At 40.5% G+C, this 21,718-nt stretch overlaps 1 protein-coding gene across 1 annotated transcript in view; it reads left to right on the forward strand.

Annotated features, from left to right (window-relative positions):
* The window catches only part of LOC139753925 (probable glutamate receptor), a 311,686-nt gene that overhangs the window by 234,497 nt on the left and 55,471 nt on the right, over positions 1–21,718 (forward strand). Inside the window, exons 8-10 of the mRNA XM_071670883.1 lie at positions 2,705–2,922; positions 3,894–4,074; positions 16,545–16,644. Coding sequence (XP_071526984.1) covers positions 2,705–2,922; positions 3,894–4,074; positions 16,545–16,644 — 499 coding nt within the window. The remainder of the gene's footprint in view (positions 1–2,704; positions 2,923–3,893; positions 4,075–16,544; positions 16,645–21,718) is intronic.

A 21,718-nucleotide genomic window follows, 5' to 3' on the forward strand; every position in this document is an offset into this window, starting at 1 on the left:
ATGTGTTTGATGATAGAGTGGCAGATATAGGGTGTTTTGGTCGAGAAGGTGAGGAAAGCGAGAGGGTTAGGGAGAATGATTTGGTACAGAAGAGATAGTAGAGGCTTTGTGGAATATGAAAGCCGGCAAGGCAGCGGGTTTGAATGGTATTGTAGTGGAATTTATTAAAAAATGGGGTGACTGTATTTTTAACTGATTGGTAAGGTTATTCAATGTATGTATGACTCATAGTGAGGTGCCTGAGGATCGGAGGAATGCTTGCATAGTGTCATTGTACGAAGGCAAAAGGGATAAAAGTGAGTGCTCAAATTACAGAGGTATAAGTTTGTTGAGAGTTCCTGGTAAATTATATGGGAGGGTATTTTCTGAGACGGTGAAGGCATGTACAGAGCCTCAGATTGGGGAAGAGCAGTGTGGTTTCAGAAGTGGTAGAGGATGTGTGGATCAGGTGGTTGCTTTGGCGAATGTATGTGAATAATACATAGAAAAGCACGTGGACTTGTACGTAGCATTTATGGATCTGGAGAAGGTATATGATAGAGTTGATAGAGATCCTCTGTGGAAGGTATTAAGAATATATAGTGTTGGAGGGAAGTTGTTAGAAGCAGTGAAAAGCTCTTATCGAAGACGTAAGGGTTGTGTGCGAGTAGGAAGAGAGGAAAGTGAATGGTTCTCAGTGAATGTTGATTTGCGGCAGGTGTGTGTGATGCCTTCATGGTTGTTTAATTTGTTTACGGATGGGGTTGTTAGGGAGGCGAATGCAAGAGTTTTGGTAAGAGGGGCAAATATGCTGTCTGTTGTAGATGAGAGAGCTTGGGAAGTGAGTCAGTTGTTGTTCGCTGATGATACAGCGCTGTTGGATGATTCGTGTGAGAAACTGCAGAAGCTGGTGACTGAGTTTGGTAAAGTGTGCAAAAGAAGAAAGCTGAGAGTAAATGTGAATAAGAGCAAGGTTATTAGGTGCAGTAGGGTTGAGGGACAGATCAATTTGGAGGCAAGTTTGAATGGAGAAAAACTGTAGGAAGTGAAGTGTTATAGACATCAGGGATTGGATTTGGCAGCGGATGGAACCATGGTAGCGGAAGCAAATCATAGGGTGCGGGAGGGGGCGAAATCTCTGGGAGCATTGAAGAATGTGTGGAAGTCGAGAACATTGTCTCGGAAAGCAAAAGGAATGTTTGAAGGAATGGTGGTTCCACCAATGTCATATGGTTGCGAGTCGTGGGCTATGGATAGAGTTGTGCGGAAGAGGGTGGATATGCTGGAAATTAGATGTTTGAAGACAATATGTGGTGTGAGGGTGTTTGATCGACTAAGTAATAATTGGGTTAGAGAGATGTGTGGTAATAAAAAGATTGTGGTTGAGAGAGGAGAAGAGGTTGTTTTGAAATGGTTTGGTCACATGGAGAGAATGAGTAGGGAAAGATTGACCAAGAGGATATATGTGTCAGGGGTGGAGGGAACGAGGAGAAGTGAGAGACCAAATTTTAGGTGGAAAGATGGGGTGAAAAACATTTTGAGTGATCGGTGCCTGAATATGCAGGAGGGTGAAAGACGTGCAAGGAAAATAGTGAATTGGAACGATGTGGTATACCGGGGTCGACGTGCTGTCAATGGATTGAACCAGGGCATGTGAAACGTCTGGGGTAAACCATGGAAAGTTTTGTGGGGCCTAGATTTGGAAAGGGGGCTGTGGTTTCAGTGCATTATGCATGACGGCTAGAGACTGTGAACGAATGTGGCTTTTGTTGTCTTTTCCTAGCGGTACCTCGTGCACATGCGGGGGGAAAGGGCTGTCACTTCATGTGTTGCGGGGTGGCGATGGGAATGAATAAAGGCAGATAGTATGAATTATGTACATGTGTATATATGTATATGTCTGTGTTTGTATATATATGTATACGTTGAGATGTATAGGAATGTATATTTGCGTGTGTGGACGTGTATATATATACATGTGTATGCGGGTGGGTTGGGCCATTCTCTCGTGTGTTTCCTTGCGTTACCGCGCTAACGCGGTAGACAGCGACAAAGCAAAATAAAAAAAAAATATACATATATTTTTTTTTTTTTTTTTTTTTTCATAGTATTTGCCATTTCCCGCGTTAGCGAGGTAGCGTTAAGAACAGAGAACTGGGCCTTAGAGGGAATATCCTCACCTGACCCCCTTCTCTGTTCCTTCTTTTGGAAAATTAAAAAAAAAAACAAGAAAGGGGAGGATTTCCAGCCACCCGCTCCCTCCCCTTTTAGTCGCCTTCTACGACACGCAGGGAATACGTGGGAAGTATTCTTTCTCCCCTATCCCCAGGGATAATACATATATATATATATATATATATATATATATATATATATATATATATATATATATATATATAATATATATATATATATATATATTATATATAATTTATATATATATATAATTATATATATATATATATATATATATATATATATATATATATATATATATATATTATATATATATATATATATATATATATATATATATATATATATGTAATGAGCCCCATCTACGAGGATTTCCTTAGCGCTCATGATGACGTCGTTCACGTCCATTTGGCGGGTTCTACAGGTTAAGGTACTGGGTCATGTGTGGTTATCTCTCTCGGGGATTTTCTGCTTTTTCTAGTTTTCAGTGCTGTCTTAAGTTACTAGAAGTATACATTCTGCCTTTAAGACTACTCAGTGTCGGTGGAGTGGTTGTGGAAGCGGTTGGTTGTAGGAGTGTGGATGATGATGACCGTAGTGTTAACACGGAGCTACGCCGGCAACCTCATGTCCCTCCTGGCTGTGAGACATATCCCACAACCTTACCAGACCCTCAGGGATTTGCTCGACGATCCAAGCGCCACCATGATCTGGGAAGCTAACTCAATCTACATGAAGTTTTGCCACGTAAGCTGTGAAGTTTTTTTCTCCTCCATCTGCTACATAACGTTCAAAGGATGTAATGCACAAGAGACAGAGAACACATGATTATGGCTTGACTTCGGTTGGTAGTGAAAGAAGAAAGTGAGTTATATGAGCGATACTTAAAATGAAGAAGAGGAAATGATTGGGATGTGTATATGAGAGAGGGACAGGAGGTCAGGAGGATGGAGCAGGGGTTGAAAAAAAAATGGGCAAATGAGAGTTGAGGTGAGCGAGCATCAGTAAACTTCAAAGAAAATGAAATTTTCTAGAAGGAGTTTAATAGTGTGCGGATAACAAAATAGCAAATAGGAGCGGAGGTGGGTCTTGGGAGGATGCTCGGAGTTCTGCATAAAGTATGTGCGTGTGGATGGGGGAATCGATATCTGGGATGGCGGGGTTATGTTTGAAGACATTGCAGTCCCAGTAATTTTATATGCATGCAATGCATGGGCAATGAATGAGGTCGTGCGGAGGAGGTGGATGTGCTGGAAATTAAATGTTTGAGGACATTATATGGTGTGAAGTGGTTTGATCTAGTAAGTAATAAAAGGGTAAGAGAGATGTGTGGTAATAAAAAAAGTGTGGTTGAGAGAGCAGAAGAGGGTGTGTTGAAATTGTCTGGACATGTGGAAAAAATGAGTGAGTGTTAGGTATTGATCAGTTCGTTCTGTAGCTGTTACGTTCCACTACCTTCAGTGATACATAGGTTGCCCGTATTCATTCCACAAATACATGCGACTCACACTCAGCTCTTTACCTTAAATTTCTCGATTTTATGAAATATGGACCTGGTACTTATGTTAGCGAAAGAATGTACAATAACACATCAACAAATGACGGACTCAAATGAGTAGTTGAATATTTAGTTGTAAAAGAAATTTACTTCCATTATCATTATTACCTTTATTGATGCATCTTCATTTCATTCTTTCTAAGTTATCTGTCACCAACAGCTTGCGGAGTCCGGCACGTTCCGTGAGGTGGCTGACCTGGACAATAAAGGACTCATCGAATATCGCAAAACAACGGAGTTCTCCCACGCTGTGGACACCCTCGTCAGAGGTGGTGACCATGTTCTCGTTGTTGAAGCCCTCACACTAGTCTTCCGTTTGGCTCAAGACTTCTCAAATAAAGGTTCCTGGCAAAGAGTAACTCTAAATGAGCGCCCGTTTTCTATAACCCGGATTCAACTCTGGAGTGCACAGTTGCAAAAGATTTTCTACAATGATTTCTTAGTGAACATTAAATGTTCTGATATACAAACATTACGACATGCGTCCGCTGGATCAGGGTAGGGGAGGTCATTGCTAATGATAAGCTCTCACCCGCAACTCTCACTCGCACTCTTTTCCACCACTTGCACCTTTCTCTTGAACTCTTGCTTATTTCTTTTATACATCTCCCAGTCATTTGTACTATTTTCCTGCAAAGATCGCCCAAACGCCACTCACTTCCCTTTCACAAACATTACCTCTTCACCAAATCACCAACTATCCAATCTAATCAGCTCACCTCCCACCTTTGTCATGCCACATGCATCTTTTCCGCAAGTCATCACTGCTTACATACATACATCCTACTCCTCTCCATCTCCCCTCGTGTCATTTGCTCTCACCTATATATATATATATATATATATATATATATATATATATATATATATATATATATATATATATATATATATATATATATATATATTATAAAAAGAAAAAAAATATATATATATGTATATATATATATATATATATATATATATATATATATATATATATATATATTATATATATATATATATATATATATATATATATATATATATATATATTTTTTTTCTTTTTTTATACAGAGGTATAAGTTTGTTGAGTATTCCTGGTAAGTTATATGGGAGGGTATTGATTGAGAGGGTGAAGGCATGTACAGAGCATCAGATTGGGAAAGAGCAGTGTGGTTTCAGAAGTGGTAGAGGATGTGTGGATCAGGTGTTTGCTTTGAAGAATGTATGTGAGAAATACTTAGAAAAGCAAATGCATTTGTATGTAGCATTTATGGATCTGGAGAGGCATATGATTGAGTTGATAGAGATGCTCTGTGGAAGGTATTAAGAATATATGGTGTGGGAGGCAAGTTGTTAGAAGCAATGAAAAGTTTTTATCGAGGATGTAAGGCATGTGTACGTGTAGGAAGAGAGGAAAGTGATTGGTTCTCAGTGAATGCAGGTTTGCGGCAGGGGTGTGTGATGTCTCCATGGTTGTTTAATTTGTTTATGGATGGGGTTGTTAGGGAGGTGAATGCAAGAGTTTTGGAAAGAGGGCAAGTATGAAGTCTGTTGTGGATGAGAGAGCTTGGGAAGTGAGTCAGTTGTTGTTAGCTGATGATACAGCGCTGGTGGCTGATTTATGTGAGAAACTGCAGAAGCTGGTGACTGAGTTTGGTAAAGTGTGTGAAAGAAGAAAGTTGAGAGTAAATGTGAATAAGAGCAAGGTTATTAGGTACAGTAGGGTTGAGGGTCAAGTCAACTGGGAGGTAAGTTTGAATGGAGAAAAACTGGAGGAAGTAAAGTGTTTTAGATATCTAGGAGTGGATCTGGCAGCGGATGGAACCATGGAAGCGGAAGTGAATCATAGGGTGGGGGAGGGGGCGAAATCCTGGGAGCCTTGAAGAATGTGTGGAAGTCGAGAACATTATTTCGGAAAGCAAAAATGGGTATGTTTGAAGGAATAGTGATTCTAACAATGTTATTGTATGGTTGCGAGGCGTGGGCTATGGATAGAGTTGTGAGGAGAAGGGTGGATATGCTAGAAATGAGATGCTTGAGTACAATATGCTGTGTGAGTTGGTTTGATCGAGTAAGTACTAATTGGGTAAGAGAGATGTGTGGTAATAAAAAGAGTGTGGTTGACAGAGCAAAAGAGGGTGCTTTGAAAAGGTTTGGTCACATGGAGAGAATTAGCGAAAAAAGATTGACGAAGAGGATATATGTGTCAGAGGTGGAGGGAACGAGGAGAAGTGGGAGACCAAACTGGAGGTGGAGAGATGGAGTGAAAAAGATTTTGAGAAATCGGTGCCTGAACATGCATGAGGATGAAAGGTGTGCAAGGATAAGAATGAATTGGAATGATGAGGTGTAACGGGGTCGACGTGCTGTCAATGGATTGAACCAGGGCATGTGAAGCGTCTGGGGAAAAGAAGGGAAAGTTTATTGGGGCCTGAACGTGGAAAGGGAGCTATGGTTTCGGTGCATTATACTTGACCAGCGAGAGACTGAGTTTGAATGAATGTGGCCTTTGTTGCCTTTTCCGAGCGCTTAATCGCGTACATGCTTTCGGAGGGGGTTGTTATTTCAAGTGTGGCGCGATGTCGAAGGGAATGAGTTATGTACATGAATTATGTACATTCGTATATATGTATATGTCTCTGTGTGTATATATATGTATATGTTAAGATCTATAGGTATGTAAATTTGCGTGTGTGGACGTGTATGTATATACATGTAAATGTGGGTGATGTGGGTCATTCTTTCGTCTGCCTCCTTGCGTTACCTCAAAGTATATATATATGTATATATATATATATACTAAATGTGTGTGGATGTAACCAAGATGTGAAAAAAGGAGAGATAGGTAGTATGTTTGAGGAAAGGAACCTGAATGTTTTGGCTCTGAGTGAAACGAAGCTCAAGGGTAAAGGGGAAGAGTGGTTCGGGAATGTCTTGGGAGTAAAGTCAGGGGTTAGTGAGAAGACAAGAGCAAGGGAAGGAGTAGCAATACTCCTGAAACAGGAGTTGTGGGAGTATGTGATAGAATGTAAGAAAGCAAATTCTCGATTAATATGGGTAAAACTGAAAGTTGATGGAGAGAGATGGGTGATTATTGGTGCATATGCACCTGGGCATGAGAAGAAAGATCATGAGAGGCAAGTGTTTTGGGAGCAGCTGAATGAGTGTGTTAGTGGTTTTGATGCACGAGACCGGGTTATAGTGATGGGTGATTTGAATGCAAAGGTGAGTAATGTGGCAGTTGAGGGAATAATTGGTATACATGGGGTATTCAGTGTTGTAAATGGAAATGGTGAAGAGCTTGTAGATTTATGTGCTGAAAAAGGACTGATGATTGGGAATACCTGGTTTAAAAAGCGAGATATACATAAGTATACTTATGTAAATAGGAGAGATGGCCAGAGAGCGTTATTGGATTACGTGTTAATTGACAGGCGCGCGAAAGAGAGACTTTTGGATGTTAATGTGCTGAGAGGTGCAACTGGAGGGATGTCTGATCATTATCTTGTGGAGGCTAAGGTGAAGATTTGTATGGGTTTTCAGAAAAGAAGAGTGAATGTTGGGGTGAAGAGGGTGGTGAGAGTAAGTGAGCTTGGGAAGGAGACTTGTGCGAGGAAGTACCAGGAGAGACTGAATACAGAATGGAAAAAGGTGAGAACAATGGAAGTAAGGGGAGTGGGGGAGGAATGGGATGCATTTAGGGAATCAGTGATGGATTGCGCAAAAGATGCTTGTGCCATGAGAAGAGTGGGAGGTGGGTTGATTAGAAAGGGTAGCGAGTGGTGGGATGAAGAAGTAAGAGTATTAGTGAAAGAGAAGAGAGAGGCATTTGGACGATTTTTGCAGGGAAAAAATGAAATTGAGTGGGAGATGTATAAAAGAAAGAGACAGGAGATCAAGAGAAAGGTGCAAGAGGTGAAAAAAAGGGCAAATGAGAGTTGGGGTGAGAGAGTATCATTAAATTTTAGGGAGAATAAAAAGATGTTCTGGAAGGAGGTAAATAAAGTGCGTAAGACAAGGGAGCAAATGGGAACTTCATTGAAGGGCGAAAATGGGGAAGGGGTAACAAGTAGTGGGGATGTGAGAAGGAGATGGAGTGAGTATATTGAAGGTTTGTTGAATGTGTTTGATGATAGAGTGGCAGATATAGGGTGTTTTGGTCGAGGTGGTGTGCAAAGTGAGAGGGTTAGGGAAAATGATTTGGTAAACAGAGAAGAGGTAGTAAAAGCTTTGCAGAAGATGAAAGCCGGCAAGGCAGCAGGTTTGGATGGTATTGCAGTGGAATTTATTAAAAAAGGGGGTGACTGTATTGTTGACTGGTTGGTAAGGTTATTTAATGTATGTATGGCTCATGGTGAGGTACCTGAGGATTGGCGGAATGCGTGCATAGTGCCATTGTACAAAGGCAAAGGGGATAAGAGTGAGTGCTCAAATTACAGAGGTATAAGTTTGTTGAGTATTCCTGGTAAATTATATGGGAGGATATTGATTGAGAGGGTGAAGGAATGTACAGAGCATCAGATTGGGGAAGAGCAGTGTGGTTTCAGAAGTGGTAGAGGATGTGTGGATCAGGTGTTTGCTTTGAAGAATGTATGTGAGAAATACATAGGAAATGGATTTGTATGTAGCATTTGTGGATCTGGAGAAGGCATATGATAGAGTTGATAGAGATGCTCTGTGGAAGGTATTAAGAATATATGGTGTGGGAGGAAAGTTGTTAGAAGCAGTGAAAAGTTTTTATCGAGGATGTAAGGCATGTGTACGTGTAGGAAGAGAGGAAAGTGATTGGTTCTCAGTGAATGTAGGTTTGCGGCAGGGGTGTGTGATGTCTCCATGGTTGTTTAATTTGTTTATGGATGGGGTTGTTAGGAAGGTGAATGCAAGAGTTTTGGAAAGAGGGGCAAGTATGAAGTCTGTTGGGGATGAGAGAGCTTGGGAAGTGAGTCAGTTGTTGTTCGCTGATGATACAGCGCTGGTGGCTGATTCATGTGAGAAACTGCAGAAGCTGGTGACTGAGTTTGGTAAAGTGTGTGAAAGAAGAAAGTTGAGAGTAAATGTGAATAAGAGCAAGGTTATTAGGTACAGTAGGGTTGAGGGTCAAGTCAATTGGGAGGTGAGTTTGAATGGAGAAAAACTGGAGGAAGTGAAGTGTTTTAGATATCTGGGAGTGGATCTGGCAGCGGATGGAACCATGGAAGTGGAAGTGGATCATAGGGTGGGGGAGGGGGCGAAAATTCTGGGAGCCTTGAAGAATGTGTGGAAGTCGAGAACATTATCTCGGAAACCAAAAATGGGTATGTTTGAAGGAATAGTGGTTCCAACAATGTTATATGGTTGCGAGGCGTGGGCTATGGATAGAGTTGTGCGCAGGAGGATGGATGTGCTGGAAATAAGATGTTTGAGGACAATGTGTGGTGTGAGGTGGTTTGATCGAGTAAGTAACGTAAGGGTAAGAGAGATGTGTGGAAATAAAATGAGCGTGGTTGAGAGTGCAGAAGAGTGTGTTTTGAAATGGTTCGGGCACATGGAGAGAATAAGTGAGGAGAGATTGACGAAGAGAATATATGTGTCGGAGGTGGAGGGAACGAGGAGAAGAGGGAGACCAAATTTTAGGTGGAAAGATGGAGTGATAAAGATTTTGTGTGATCGGGGCCTTAACATACAGGAGGGTGAAAGGAGGGCAAGGAATAGAGTGAATTGGAGCGATGTGGTATACCGGGTTGACGTGCTGTCAGTGGATTGAATCAAGGCATGTGAAGCGTCTGGGGTAAACCATGGAAAGCTGTGTAGGTATGTATATTTGCCTGTGTGGACGTATGTATATACATGTGTATGGGGGTGGGTTGGGCCATTTCTTTCGTCTGTTTCCTTGCGCTACCTCGCAAACGCGGGAGACAGCGACAAAGGAAAAAAAAAAAAAATATATATATATATAAATATATATATATATATATATATATATATATATATATATATATATATATATATATATATATATATATATATATATATATTATATATATAATATCCCTGGGGATAGGGGATTAAGAATACTTCCCACGTATTCCCTGCTTGTCGTAGAAGGCGACTAAAAGGGGAGGGAGCGGGGGGCTGGAAATCCTCCCCTCTCGTTTTTTTTTTTTAATTTTCCAAAAAAAGGAACAGAGGGGGCCAGGTGAGGATATTCCAAAAAAGGCCCAGTCCTCTGTTCTTAACGCTACCTCGCTAACGCGGGAAATGGCGAATAGTTTGAAAGAAAAGAAAGAAATATATATATATATATATATATGTTTTTTTTTTTTTATTATTATTATCATTTTGCTTCGTCGCTGTCTGCCGCGTTAGCGACGTAGCGCAAGGAAATAGACGAAAGAATTGCCCAACCCGTCCACACACGCAAATATACATACCTATACATCTCAAAGTACACATATATATACACACACAGACATATACATATATACACATGTACATAATTCATACTGTCTGCCTTTATTTGTTCCCATCTCCACCCCGCCACACATGGAATAAAAACCCCCTCCCCCTCATGTGTGCGAATTAGCGCTAGGAAAGACACCCAAAGGCCGCACTCGTTCACAGTCTCTAGCTGTCATGTAATAATGCAACGAAACCACACCTCCCTTTCCACATCCAGGCCCCACATACTTTCCATGTTTTACCACAGACGCTTCATATGCCCTGGTTCAATCCATTGACAGCACGTCGACCCCGGTATACCACATCGTTCCAATTTACTCTATTCCTTGCACGCCTTTCACCCTCCTGCATGTTCAGGCCCCCGATCAATCAAAATCTTTTTCACTCCATCTTTCCACCTTCAATTTGGTCTCCCACTTCTCCTCGTTCCCTCCACCTCTGACACATATCTCCTCTTGGTCAATCTTTCCTCACTCATTCTCTCCATGTGAACAAATCTTTTCAAAACACCCTCTTCTGCTCTCTCAACCACGCTCATTTTATTTCAACTCATCTCTCTCACCCTTACATTACTTACTCGATCAAACCATCTCACACCACATATTGTCCACAAACATCTCATTTCCAGCACATCAACCCTCCTGCGCACAACTCTATCCATAGCCCACGCCTCGCAACCATAGAACATTGTTGGAACCACTATTCCTTCAAACATACCCATTTTTGCTTTTCGAGATAATGTTTTCGACTTCCACACATTCTTCAAGGCTACCAGAATTTTCGCCCCCTCCCCCACCCTATGATTCACTTCCGCTTCCATGGTTCCTTCCGCTGCCAGATCCACTCCCAGATATCTAAAACACTGCACTTCCTCCAGTTTTTCTCCATTCAAACTTACCTCCCAATTGACTTGACCCTCAACCCTACTGTGCCTAATAACCTTGCTCTTATTCACATTTACTCTTAACTTTCTTCTTTCACACACTTTACAAACACAGTCACCAGCTTCTGCAGTTTCTTACATGAATCAGCCACTAGCGCTGTATCATCAGCGAACAGCAACTGACTCACTTCCCAAGCTCTCTCATCCACAACAGACTGCATACTTGCCCATTTTTCCAAACTCTTGCATTCACCTCCCTAACAACCCCATCCATAAACAAATTAAACAACCATGGAGACATCACACATCCCTGCCGCAAACCTACATTCACTGAGAACCAATCACTTTCCTCTCTTCCTACTCGTACACATGCCTTACACCCTCGATTAAACTTTTCACTGCTTCTAACAACTTGCCTCCCACACCATATATTCTTAAAACCTTCCACAGAGCATCTCTATCAACTCTATCATATGCCTTCTCCAGATCCATAAATGCTACATACAAATCCATATGTTTTTCTAAGTATTTCTCACACACATTCTTCAAAGCAAACACGTGATCCACACATCCTCTACCTCTTCTGAAACCACACTGCTCTTCCCCAATCTGATGCTCTGTACACGCCTTCACCCTCTCAATCATTACCCTCCCATGTAATTTACCAGGAATACTCAACAAACTTATACCCCTGTAATTTGAGCACTCACTCTTATCCCCTTTGCCTTTGTACAATGGCACTATCCTAGCATTCCGCCAATCCTCAGGCACCTCACCATGAATCATACATACATTAAATAACCTTACCAACCAGTCAACAATACAGTCACCCCCTTTTTTGATAAATTCCACTGCAATACCATGCAAACCTGCTGCTTTGCCGGCTTTCATCTTCCGTAAAGCTTTTACTACCTCTTCTCTATTTACCAAATCATTTTCCCTAACCCACTCGCTTTGCACACCACCTCGACCAAAACACCCTATATCTGCCACTCTATCATCAAACACATTCAACAAACCTTCAAAATACTCATTCCATCTCCTTCTCACATCACCGCTACTTGTTATCACCTCCCCATTTACGCCCTTCAATGAAGTTCCCATTTGCTCCCTTGTCTTACGCACCCTATTTACCTCCTTCTAGAACATCTTTTTATTCTCCCTAAAATTTACTGATAGTCTCTCACCCCAACTCTCATTTGCCCTTTTTTTCACCTCTTGCACCTTTCTTTTGACCTCCTGTCTCTTTCTTTTATACTTCTCCCACTCAATTGCATTTTTTCCCTGCAAAAATAGTCCAAATGCCTCTCTCTTCTCTTTCACTAATACTCTTACTTCTTCATCCCACCACTCACTACCCTTTCTAAACAGCCCACCTCCCACTCTTCTCATGCCACAAGCATCTTTTGCGCAATCCATCACTGATTCCCTAAATACATCCCATTCCTCCCCCACTCCCCTTACTTCCATTGTTCTCACCTTTTTCCATTCTGTACACAGTCTCTCCTGGTACTTCCCCACACAGGTCTCCTTCCCAAGCTCACTTACTCTCACCACCTTCTTCACCCCAACATTCACTCCTCTTTTCTGAAAACCCATACTAATCTTCACCTTAGCCTCCACAAGATAATGATCAGACATCCCTCCAGTTGCACCTCTCAGCACATTAACATCCAAAAGTCTCTCTTTCGCGCGCCTGTCAATTAACACGTAATCCAATAACGCTCTCTGGCCATCTCTCCTACTTACATAAGTATACTTATGTATATCTCGCTTTTTAAACCAGGTATTCCAATCATCAGTCCTTTTTCAGCACATAAATCTACAAGCTCTTCACCATTTCCATTTACAACACTGAACACCCCATGCATACCAATTATTCCCTCAACTGCCACATTACTCACCTTTGCATTCAAATCACCCATCACTATAACCCGGTCTCGTGCATCAAAACCGCTAACACACTCATTCAGCTGCTCCCAAAACACTTGCCTCTCATGATCTTTCTTCTCATGCCCAGGTGCATATGCACCAATAATCACCCACCTCTCTCCATCAACTTTCAATTTTACCCATATCAATCGAGAATTTACTTTCTTACATTCTATCACATACTCCCACAACTCCTGTTTCAGGAGTATTGCTACTCCTTCCCTTGCTCTTGTCCTCTCACTAACCCTGACTTCACTCCCCAGACATTTCCAAACCACTCTTCCCCTTTACCCTTGAGCTTCGTTTCACTCAGAGCCAAAACATCCAGGTTCCTTTCGTCAAACATACTACCTATCTCTCCTTTTTTCACATCTTGGTTACATCCACACACATTTAGGCACCCCACTCTGAGCCTTCGAGGAGGATGATCACTCCCCGCGTGACTCCTTCTTCTGTTTCCCATTTTAGAAAGTTAATACAAGGAGGGGAGGATTTCCGGCCCCCGCTCCCGTCCCCTCTAGTCGCTTTCTACGACACGCGAGGAATACGTGGGAAGTATTCTTTCGCCCCTATCCCCTGGGATAATATACATATATATATACATATACACACACACACACATACACACACATACGCACATACACACACACACACACACATACATATATATACATATGAAAAATGTAAGAAACAATTTAGAAAACAAACTTTTAGCTTGAAATGAATGAAAAAAATGAATGTCACATAATGGTTCAACCTCTGGCTATGGAAAAGGAAATGTACAATTTATTCACACAAACGTCAATAGCAGTTCCCATCAATTTCACCACTGTATCAATAAGCTTCAATGTCTAAGCTACATTTTTCTCCATATATATATATATATATATATATATATATATATATATATATATTATCCCTGGGGATAGGGGATTAAGAATACTTCCCACGTATTCCCTGCGTGTCGTAGAAGGCGACTAAAAGGGGAGGGAGCGGGGGGCTGGAAATCCTCCCCTCTCGTTTTTTTTTTTTTTTGATTTTCCAAAAGAAGGAACAGAGGGGGCCAGGGGAGGATATTCCAAAAAAGGCCCAGTCCTCTGTTCCTAACGCTACCTCGCTAACGCGGGAAATGGCGAATAGTTCAAAAGAAAGAAAGAAGAATATATATATATATGTATATATATATATATATATATATATATATATATATATATGTATAATATATATATATATATATATATATATATATATATATATATATATATATATATATATATATATATATATATAATATATATATATATATATATATATATATAGTTAGGGTGAGAGAGTATCGTTAAATTTTAGGGAGAATAAGAAGATCTTCTGGAAGGAGGTAAATAAAGTGCGTAAGACAAGGGAGCAAATGGGAACTTCAGTGAAGGGCGCAAATGGGGAGGTGATAACAAGTAGTGGTGATGTGAGAAGGAGATGGAGTGAGTATTTTGAAGGTTTGTTGAATGTGTTTGATGATAGAGTGGCAGATATAGGGTGTTTTGGTCGAGGTGGTGTGCAAAGTGAGAGGGTTAGGGAAAATGATTTGGTAAACAGAGAAGAGGTAGTAAAAGCTTTGCGGGAGATGAAAGCCGGCAAGGCAGCAGGTTTGGATGGTATTACAGTGGAATCTATTAAAAAAGGGGGTGACTGTATTATTGACTGGTTGGTTAGGTTATTTAATGTATGTATGACTCATGGTGAGGTGCCTGAGGATTGGCGGAATGCGTGCATAGTGCCTTTGTACAAAGGCAAAGGGGATAAGAGTGAGTGCTCAAATTATAGAGGTATAAGTTTGTTGAGTATTCCTGGTAAATTATATGGGAGGGTATTGATTGAGAGGGTGAAGGCATGTACAGAGCATCAGATTGGGGAAGAGCAGTGTGGTTTCAGAAGTGGTAGAGGATGTGTGGATCAGGTATTTCCTTTGAAGAATGTATGTGAGAAATACTTAGAAAAGCAAATGGATTTGTATGTAGCATTTATGGATCTGGAGAAGGCATATGATAGAGTTGATAGAGATGCTCTGTGGAAGGTATTAAGAATGTATGGTGTGGGAGGCAAGTTGCTAGAAGCAGCTAAAAGTTTTTATTGAGGATGTAAGGCATGTGTACGTGTAGGAAGAGAGGAAATTGATTGGTTCTCAGTGAATGTAGGTTTGCGGCAGGGGTGTGTGATGTCTCCATGGTTGTTTAATTTGTTCATGGATGGAGTTGTTAGGGAGGTGAATGCAAGAGTTTTGAAAAGAGGGGCAAGTATGAAGTCTGTTGGGGATGAGAGTGCTTGGGAAGTGAGTTAGTTGTTGTTCGCTGATGATACAGCGCTGGTGGCTGATTCATGTGAGAAACTGCAGAAGCTGGTGACTGAGTTTGGTAAAGTGTGTGAAAGAAGAAAGTTAAGAGTAAATGTGAATAAGAGCAATGTTATTAGGTACAGTATGGTTTAGGGTCAAGTCAATTGGGAGGTAAGTTTGAATGGAGAAAAACTGGAGGAAGTGCAGTGTTTTAGATATCTGGGAGTGGATCTGGCAGCGGATGGAACCATGGAAGCGGAAGTGGATCATAGGGTGGGGGAGGGGGCGAAAATCCTGGTAACCTTGAAGAATGTGTGGAAATCGAGAACATTATCTCGGAAAGCAAAAATGGGTATGTTTGAAGGAATAGTTGTTCCAACAATGTTGTATGGTTGCGAGGCGTGGGCTATGGATAGAGTTGTGCGCAGGAGGATGGATGTGCTGGAAATGAGATGTTTGAGGACAATGTGTGGTGTGAGTTGGTTTGATCGAGTAAGTAACGTAAGGGTAAGAGAGATGTTTGGAAATAAAAAGAGCGTGGTTGAGAGAGCAGAAGAGGGTGTTTTGAAATGGTTTTGGCACATGGAGAGAATGAGTGAGGAAAGATTGACCAAGAGGATATATGTGTCGGAGGTGGAGGGAACAAGGAGAAGTTGGAGACCAAATTGGAGGTGGAAAGATGGAGTGAAAAAGATTTTGTGTGATCGGGGCCTGAACATGCAGGAGGGTGAAAGGAGGGCAAGGAATAGAGTGAATTGGATCGATGTGGTATACCGGAGTTGACGTGCTGTCAGTGGATTGAATCAGGGCCTGTGAAGCGTCTGTGGTAAACCATGGAAAGCTGTGTAGGTATGTATATTTGCGTGTGTGGACGTATGTATATACATGTGTATTGGGGTGGGTTGAGGCATTTCTTTCGTCTGTTTCCTTGCGCTACCTCGCAAACGCGGGAGACAGCGACAAAGCAAAAAAGAAAAAAAAAAAAAAAATATATATATATATATATATATATATATATATATATATATATATATATATATATATATAATATATATATATATAATATATATATACTACTGTGTTTATATGTAAGATCAGATGAAGCATATTATTTCTAGATGGGTGGAAATTTCTATTATGCGATTCATTATAGAGTTGAAGTTTCAGTTATTTCATGCATCTCTTTCGATGACATATGTGTCCTTGTAAAGGTATAGTTTATTTTGAAGTTCTACTTTCTTCAGGCCGCTGTGATTTCTACTTGTCTAAGGAGGTGTTCTTACCCTTCATGTTCTGCATGATCGGTCAGAAGAAGAGTCCTCTTGTTCCAGTTATTAGTAAAAGGTATGTGACAGTCTTTCATGTTCACATAGAAATATATAAAGTTGTTCTGAAGAAAATTATATGAAAATATATATTATTAACGTACAAATTATGCTAAATTGCAGAAAGCATGACGATACAAATACAGTATGTAATCTTATCCAGTAAAGAAATATCGTACATCTGTTTACATTTACAACCTTTTGAAAAATTTCAACGGACGAATTTTGTTATAAGGAAGACACTTAGGAGAGTGAAAACTACTTTAAAAAAAAATTCCATTTAATAATATATACTTTAGAAAATTAACACGGTAAGTTCCCAAGTGCACTTTCGTGTAATGATTACAACTTCAGTGGAAAGTACAAGAAAGAAATATAAATCAGTTGATATACAATAAAAAGGGGGTAGCTTGATGTCAATTAGAGGTTTGGGCTCAACTGTATAAAATGATTTCTTTTCTGACTTAACCTCCCATTGACCCCAAGAATCTTTTAGTTCACTCTTTCAATAATAATTTCACTTTACTTCCCATGTTGCTGAAATCCTTTAATGTTGCCTTCAGCAACAATAATACAATAAAGAATATCTTAATCAGGAATTCACCAAAAGATTCTCTTGGATGCATCTATAAAGTGCCATGTGGAGATTGTGATAAATTTTATGTTGGGCAGACTGGTAAGCATCTTTCTGATAGACTTAAACAACATGAATATAGTATAAGAACGGGAAAAGAATCAAATGGATGTTGAGTCACGTTAAAAACTATGATCACTGTATTGACTGGAGTAATGCCATCTCAGTTATTAACTCTAACTCTATTACCACGAGATATATCATTGAATCTTCTATTACTAGATACACAAAGAACTGTAATGTTAATATTAGTGATGGTTTATACAAATTAGATAACTTTATTGTTGATAAAATTTATAAAATGATAAGTTTATGAACGCTTGTTGTATGTCTTTGACAATCACATGTTTAGCAAATGGCATCCTAGCTTCGTCTCTTAGATGTATATCGATTGACATATATTTCTCTCTTGTGTCTCACCTGATGATGTGATTTTTACACGAAAGTGCAACTGGGAACTTATTGTGTTTCATTTTCCCCGTGGACTCATAGGAATATCTTGATCACGCGCAAATTTGTGACCCTTTACAATATATAATATATGTATATATATATATATATATATATATATATATATATATATATATATATATATAATATATATATATATATATATATATATATCCTCTTGGTCAATCTTTCCTCACTCATCCTCTCCATGTGCCCAAACCACTTCAAAACACCCTCTTCTGCTCTCTCAACCACGCTCTTTTTATTTCCACACATCTCTCTTACCCTTACGTTACTCACTCGATCAAACCACCTCACACCACACATTGTCCTCAAACATCTCATTTCCAGCACATCCATCCTCCTGCGCACAACTCTATCCATAGCCCACGCCTTGCAACCATACAAAATTGTTGGAACAACTATTCCTTCAAACATACCCATTTTTGCTTTCCGAGATAATGTTCTCGACTTCCACACATTCTTCAAGGCCCCCAGAATTTTCGCCCCCTCCCCCACCCTATGATCCACTTCCGCTTCCATGGTTCCATCCGCTGCCAGATCCACTCCCAGATATCTAAAACACTGCACTTCCTCCAGTTTTTCTCCATTCAAACTCACCTCCCAAATGACTTGACCCTCAACCCTACTGTACCTAATAACCTTGCTCTTATTCACATTCACTCTCAACTTTCTTCTTCCACACACTTTACCAAACTCAGTCACCAGCTTCTGCAGTTTCCCACATGAATCAGCCACCAGCGCTGTATCATCAGCGAACAACAACTGACTCACTTCCCAAGCTCTCTCATCCCCAACAGACTTCATACTTGCCCCTCTTTCCATAAACTCTTGCATTTACCTCCCTAACAACCCCATCCATAAACAAATTAAACAACCATGGAGACATCACACACCCCTGTCGCAAACCTACATTCACTGAGAACCAATCATTTTCCTCTCTTCCTACACGTACACATGCCTTACATCCTCGATAAAAACTTTTCACTGCTTCTAACAACTTGCCTCCCACAACATATATTCTTAATACCTTCCACAGAGCATCTCTATCAACTCTATCATATGCCTTCTCCAGATCCATAAATGCTACATACAAATCCATTTTCTAAGTATTTCTCACATACATTCTTCAAAGCAAACACCTGATCCACACATCCTCTACCACTTCTGAAACCACCCTGCTCTTCCCCAATCTGATGCTCTGTACATGCCTTCACCCTCTCAATCAATACCCTCCCATATAATTTACCAGGAATACTCAACAAACTTATACCTCTGTAATTTGAGCACTCACTCTTATCCCCTTTGCCTTTGTACAATGGCACTATGCACGCATTCCGCCAATCCTCAGGCACCTCACCATGAGTCATACATACATTAGATAACCTTACCAACCAGTCAACAATACAGTCACCCCCTTTTTTAATAAATTCCACTGCAATACCATCCAAACCTGCTGCCTTGCCGGCTTTCATCTTCCGCAAAGCTTTCACTACCTCTTCTCTGTTTACCAAATCATTTTCCCTAACCCTCTCACTTTGCACACCACCTCGACCAAAACACCCTATATCTGCCACTCTATCATCAAACACATTCAACAAACCTTCAAAATACTCACTCCATCTCCTTCTCACATCACCACTACTTGTTATCACCTCCCCATTTGCGCCCTTCACTGAAGTTCCCATTTGCTCCCTTGTCTTACGCACTTTATTTACCTCCTTCCAGAACATCTTTTTATTCTCCCTAAAATTTAATGATACTCTCTCACCCCAACTCTCATTTGCCCTTTTTTTCACCTCTTGCACCTTTCTCTTGACCTCCTGTCTCTTTCTTTTATACATCTCCCGCTCAATTGCATTTTTTCCCTGCAAAAATCGTCCAAATGCCTCTCTCTTCTCTTTCACTAATACTCTTACTTCTTCATCCCACCACTCGCTACCCTTTCTAATCAACCCACCTCCCACTCTTCTCATGCCACAAGCATCTTTTGCGCAATCCATCACTGATTCCCTAAATACATTCCATTCCTCCCCCACTCCCCTTGCTTCCATTGTTCTCACCTTTTTCCATTCTGTACTCAGTCTCTCCTGGTACTTCCTCACACAGGTCTCCTTCTGAAGCTCACTTACTCTCACCACCCTCTTCACCCCAACATTCACTCTTCTTTTCTGAAAACCCATACAAATCTTCACCTTAGCCTCCACAAGATAATGATCAGACATCCCTCCAGTTGCACCTCTCAGCACATTAACATCCAAAAGTCTCTCTTTCGCACCCTGTCAATTAACACGTAATCCAATAACGCTCTCTGGCCATCTCTCCTACTTACATAAGTATACTTATGTATAACTCGCTTTTTAAACCAAGTATTCCCAATCATCAGTCCTTTTTCAGCACATAAATCTACAAGCTCTTCACCATTTCCATTTACAACACTGAACACACCATGTATACCAATTATTCCCTCAACTGCCACATTACTCACCTTTGCATTCAAATCACCCATCACTATAACCCGGTCTCGTGCATCAAAACCACTAACACACTCATTCAGCTGCTCCTAAAACACTTGCCTCTCTTGATCTTTCTTTTCATGCCCAGGTGCATATGCACCAATAATCACCCACCTCTCTCCATCAACTTTCAGTTTTACCCATATTAATTGAGAATTTACTTTCTTACACTCTATCACATACTCCCACAACTCCTGTTTCAGGAGTATTGCTACTCCTTCCCTTGCTCTTGTCCTCTCACTAACCCCTGACTTTACTCCACAGACATTCCCAAACCACTCTTCCCCTTTACCCTTGAGCTTCGTTTCACTCAGAGCCAAAACATCCAGGTTCCTTTCCTCAAACATACTACCTATCTCTCCTTTTTTTACATCTTGGTTACATCCACACACATTTAGGCACCCCACTCTGAGCCTTCGAGGCGGATGAGCACTCCCCGCGTGACTCCTTCTTCTGTTTCCCATTTTAGAAAGTTAATACAAGGAGGGGAGGATTTCTGGCCCCCGCTCCCGATATATATATATATATCCCGATATGTATATATATATATATATATATATATATATATATATATATATATATATATATATTATATATATATATATATATATATATATATATATATCATATAATATATATATATATATTATATATATATATATATATATATATATATTTATATCCCTGGGGATAGGGGAGAAAGAATACTTCCCACGCATTCTTCACGTGTCGTAGAAGGCGACTAAAAAGGACAGCAACGGGAGAAACCCTCCCCTCCTTGTATTTTAACTTTCTAAAATGGGAAACAGAGAGAGTCACGCGGGGAGAGCTCATCCTCCTCGAAGGCTCAGATTGGGGTGTCTAAATGTGTGTGGATGTAACCAAGATGTGAAAAAAGGAGAGATAGGTAGTATGTTTGAGGAAAGGAACCTGGATGTTTTGGCTCTGAGTGAAACGAAGCTCAAGGGTAAAGGGGAAGAGTGGTTTGGGAATGTCTTCGGAGTAAAGTCAGAGGTTGGTGAGAGGACAAGAGCAAGGAAAGACAGGAGTGTTGGGAGTATGTGATAGAGTGTAAGAAATTAATCTCTAGATTGATATCGGTAAGATTGAAAGTGGATGGAAAGAGATGGGTGATTATTGGTGCATATGCACCTGGGCATGAGAAAAAAGATCATGAGAGGCAAGTGTTTTGGGAGCAGCTGAGTGTGTGTGTTCCTAGTTTTGATGCACTCGACCGGGTTATAGTGATGGGTGATTTGAATGCAAAGGTGTGTAATGGGGCAGTTGAGGAAATAATTGGTGTACATGAGGTGTTCAGTGTTGTAAATGGAATTGGTGAAAAGCATGTAGATTCGTGTGCTGAAAATGGACTGATGACTGGGAATACCTGGTAGAAGCGAGATATACATAAGTATACGTATGTAAGTAGGCGAATTGGCCACCGAGCGTTATTGGATTCCATGTTAATTGAT

Source organism: Panulirus ornatus, chromosome 16 (assembly GCF_036320965.1).
Source record: "Panulirus ornatus isolate Po-2019 chromosome 16, ASM3632096v1, whole genome shotgun sequence".
In the NCBI taxonomy this organism is placed as follows: domain Eukaryota; kingdom Metazoa; phylum Arthropoda; class Malacostraca; order Decapoda; family Palinuridae; genus Panulirus; species Panulirus ornatus.